Source organism: Cebus imitator, unplaced genomic scaffold, assembly GCF_001604975.1.
Source record: "Cebus imitator isolate Cc_AM_T3 unplaced genomic scaffold, Cebus_imitator-1.0 Scaffold188, whole genome shotgun sequence".
Lineage (NCBI taxonomy): Eukaryota > Metazoa > Chordata > Mammalia > Primates > Cebidae > Cebus > Cebus imitator.
Genome location: NW_016107503.1, coordinates 5,538,673 through 5,540,972, shown reverse-complemented (window position 1 = coordinate 5,540,972; position 2,300 = coordinate 5,538,673). Strand labels below are relative to the sequence as shown.

The 2,300-nt window shown below is 41.5% G+C and overlaps 1 protein-coding gene across 1 annotated transcript in view; it reads right to left on the bottom strand.

Annotated features, from left to right (window-relative positions):
- Positions 1-2,300, bottom strand: part of GOLPH3L (golgi phosphoprotein 3 like) — a 45,097-nt gene that overhangs the window by 7,275 nt on the left and 35,522 nt on the right. Inside the window, exon 3 of the mRNA XM_037744870.1 lies at positions 840-1,144. Coding sequence (XP_037600798.1) covers positions 840-1,144 — 305 coding nt within the window. The remainder of the gene's footprint in view (positions 1-839; positions 1,145-2,300) is intronic.

Here is a 2,300-nt window from a genome sequence, read left to right as displayed (position 1 = left end):
GCACCCAGCTAAATTTTGTATTTTGTAGAGATGCGCTTTCACCATGCTGGCCAGGCTGGTCTCGAACTCATGACCTCAGGTGATCCACCTGCCTTGGCCTTATGAAGTGCTGGGATTATAGGAGAGAGCCACCGCACTCAGGTAGAACTGTATTAAAGATGCTCAAAGATAAAAATATGGACAAAGACAGGAAAATGATGTATAAACAAAATGAGAATATCAATAAAGAGATAGAGAAAGGGACCAAAAGGAAATTCTGGAGCTAAAACTTATAATAATAGAAATAAAAAAATACACTGGAAGGGCAGGTTCGGTGGCTCACACCTGTAATACTAGCACTTTGAGAGGCCAAGTCATGTGAATCACTTGAGGTAAGGAATTCAACACCAGCCTGGCCAACATAGTTAAACCCCCAAATTTTTGTATTTTGTAAAAATACAAAAATTAGCCGGTGTGGTGGTGGGTATCCGTTATCCCAGCTACTTAGGAGGAGGCAGGGAGAACTGGTTGAACCCAAGAGGCAGAAATTGCAGTGAGCTGAGATTGTGTCACTGTGTTCCAGCCTGGGCGACAGAGTGAGACTCTGTCTCAAAAAAAAACGTTTCTTGTGAAGAATACCGTTAAAGAGTTTTTGGGGTGGGAGGACATAAGATAAGGTGAAGCTCTGGAAAACTTTAGGTTTCAATTGACCACGCTTTTTCTGTCCCTCATTAGAATTAAATAGTGAACCATATCTATCTCATCCAGCATGATGAATTTTGGTAATTCTTTTACCAAATTTCGGGGTAGGATAAAGATAACAAAGTGTGAAATTCACATATTATTTTAAGTCATCTTACCAGTGAGTAGCTCTATCCATGTCTGGACAGTTTCTGTGGGTTCAGTTGCTTTGATGTGTTTGAGAGTTTCATCCAGTAGAACATCACCTGTTGGGCTGTCTGACTTTAGCAGTACCTGTGAGAAAAAAAGAAGCGACCCTGATTCCTTCACTTCATTTAACTTAAAGTCTTTCAATATATCATATATGTTACTGGTTAAGTGTTGCAAGAAATGAAAGGAAGCATAATATACTGTCCCTGTCCTCAAGAAGTTTAAAATATCGTATGGAGTGATACGAAGACAAAAGTAATATTTGAAGTGAGCCCTAGTGACAAACGATATGAATGATAATGGAGAAAAGTTTAATAACAACTCATTTTGAGTCCGGAAATCAGCTGTTGAAACCATTAGTAAAGGTAGGAAACAGCCGAGCTTAGGGACTCATGCCCATAATCCCAGCACTTCGGGAGGCTGAGGCAGGTGGATCACCTGAGCTCAGGAGGTGAAGACCAGCCTGGGCAACATGGCAAACCTCGTCACCATTAAAAAAATAAAAAGTACATAAATAAAGGTAGGAAAGTCAGAAAAGGAAGTCAGTTAGGTAGATAATTTGGTTTTCTTTCTTTCTTTTTTTTTGCTAAGTTTAGTTTTAAATGATATGAGATACCCAAGTTGAAATTTCTAACCAGTAGTTAAATATGTTTCTGGAGGTGGAAAAACAAGACCTGCCTAGAAATTTGAAAATGAATCTCGTGAAGGTGACAGATGAAGCTATAAAGGTAAATGATATCTCTGAGGGATGGAAAATCACTCAAGGGATACAAACTGAGACTTGCATGTTAAGGAACCCAGAAGTAAGGAAACAGTGTATAGTTCAGAGAAGCAACAGTATAACATAACAACAAAGGCCAAGAATGGAGACATTTTCAAAGCGCTAAAAAGTGTGAGGCCAGGTGCGGTGGCTCATGCCTGTAATCCCAGCACTTTGGGAGGCTGAGGTGGGCAGATCACAAGGTCTGCAGATGGAGACAATCCTGGCCAACATGGTGAAACCCTGTCTCTACTAAAAATACAAAAATCGGCTGGGTGTGGTGGTGCATGCTTGTAATCCTGGCTACTTGGAAGGCTGTGACAGGAGAATTGCTTGAACCAGGGAGTCGGAGGTTGCAGTGAGCCAAGATTGCGCCACTGTACTCCAGTCTGGGTGACAGAGTGAGACCTCTGTCTCAAAAAGATAAGTAAATAAATAAATAAATGTCAAATGCCACATATAGGTTAAAAGAGAAAAATAGTCTGACCAACATGGAGAAACCCATCTCTACTAAAAACACAAAATTAGCCAGCTGTGGTGGTGCATGCCTGTAATCCCAGCTACTCTCGAGGCTGAGGCAGGAGAATCACTTGAACCCAGAAGGCAGAGGGTTGCAGTGAGCCGAGATTGCACCACTGCACTCCAGCCTGGGCAACAAGAGTGAAACCCC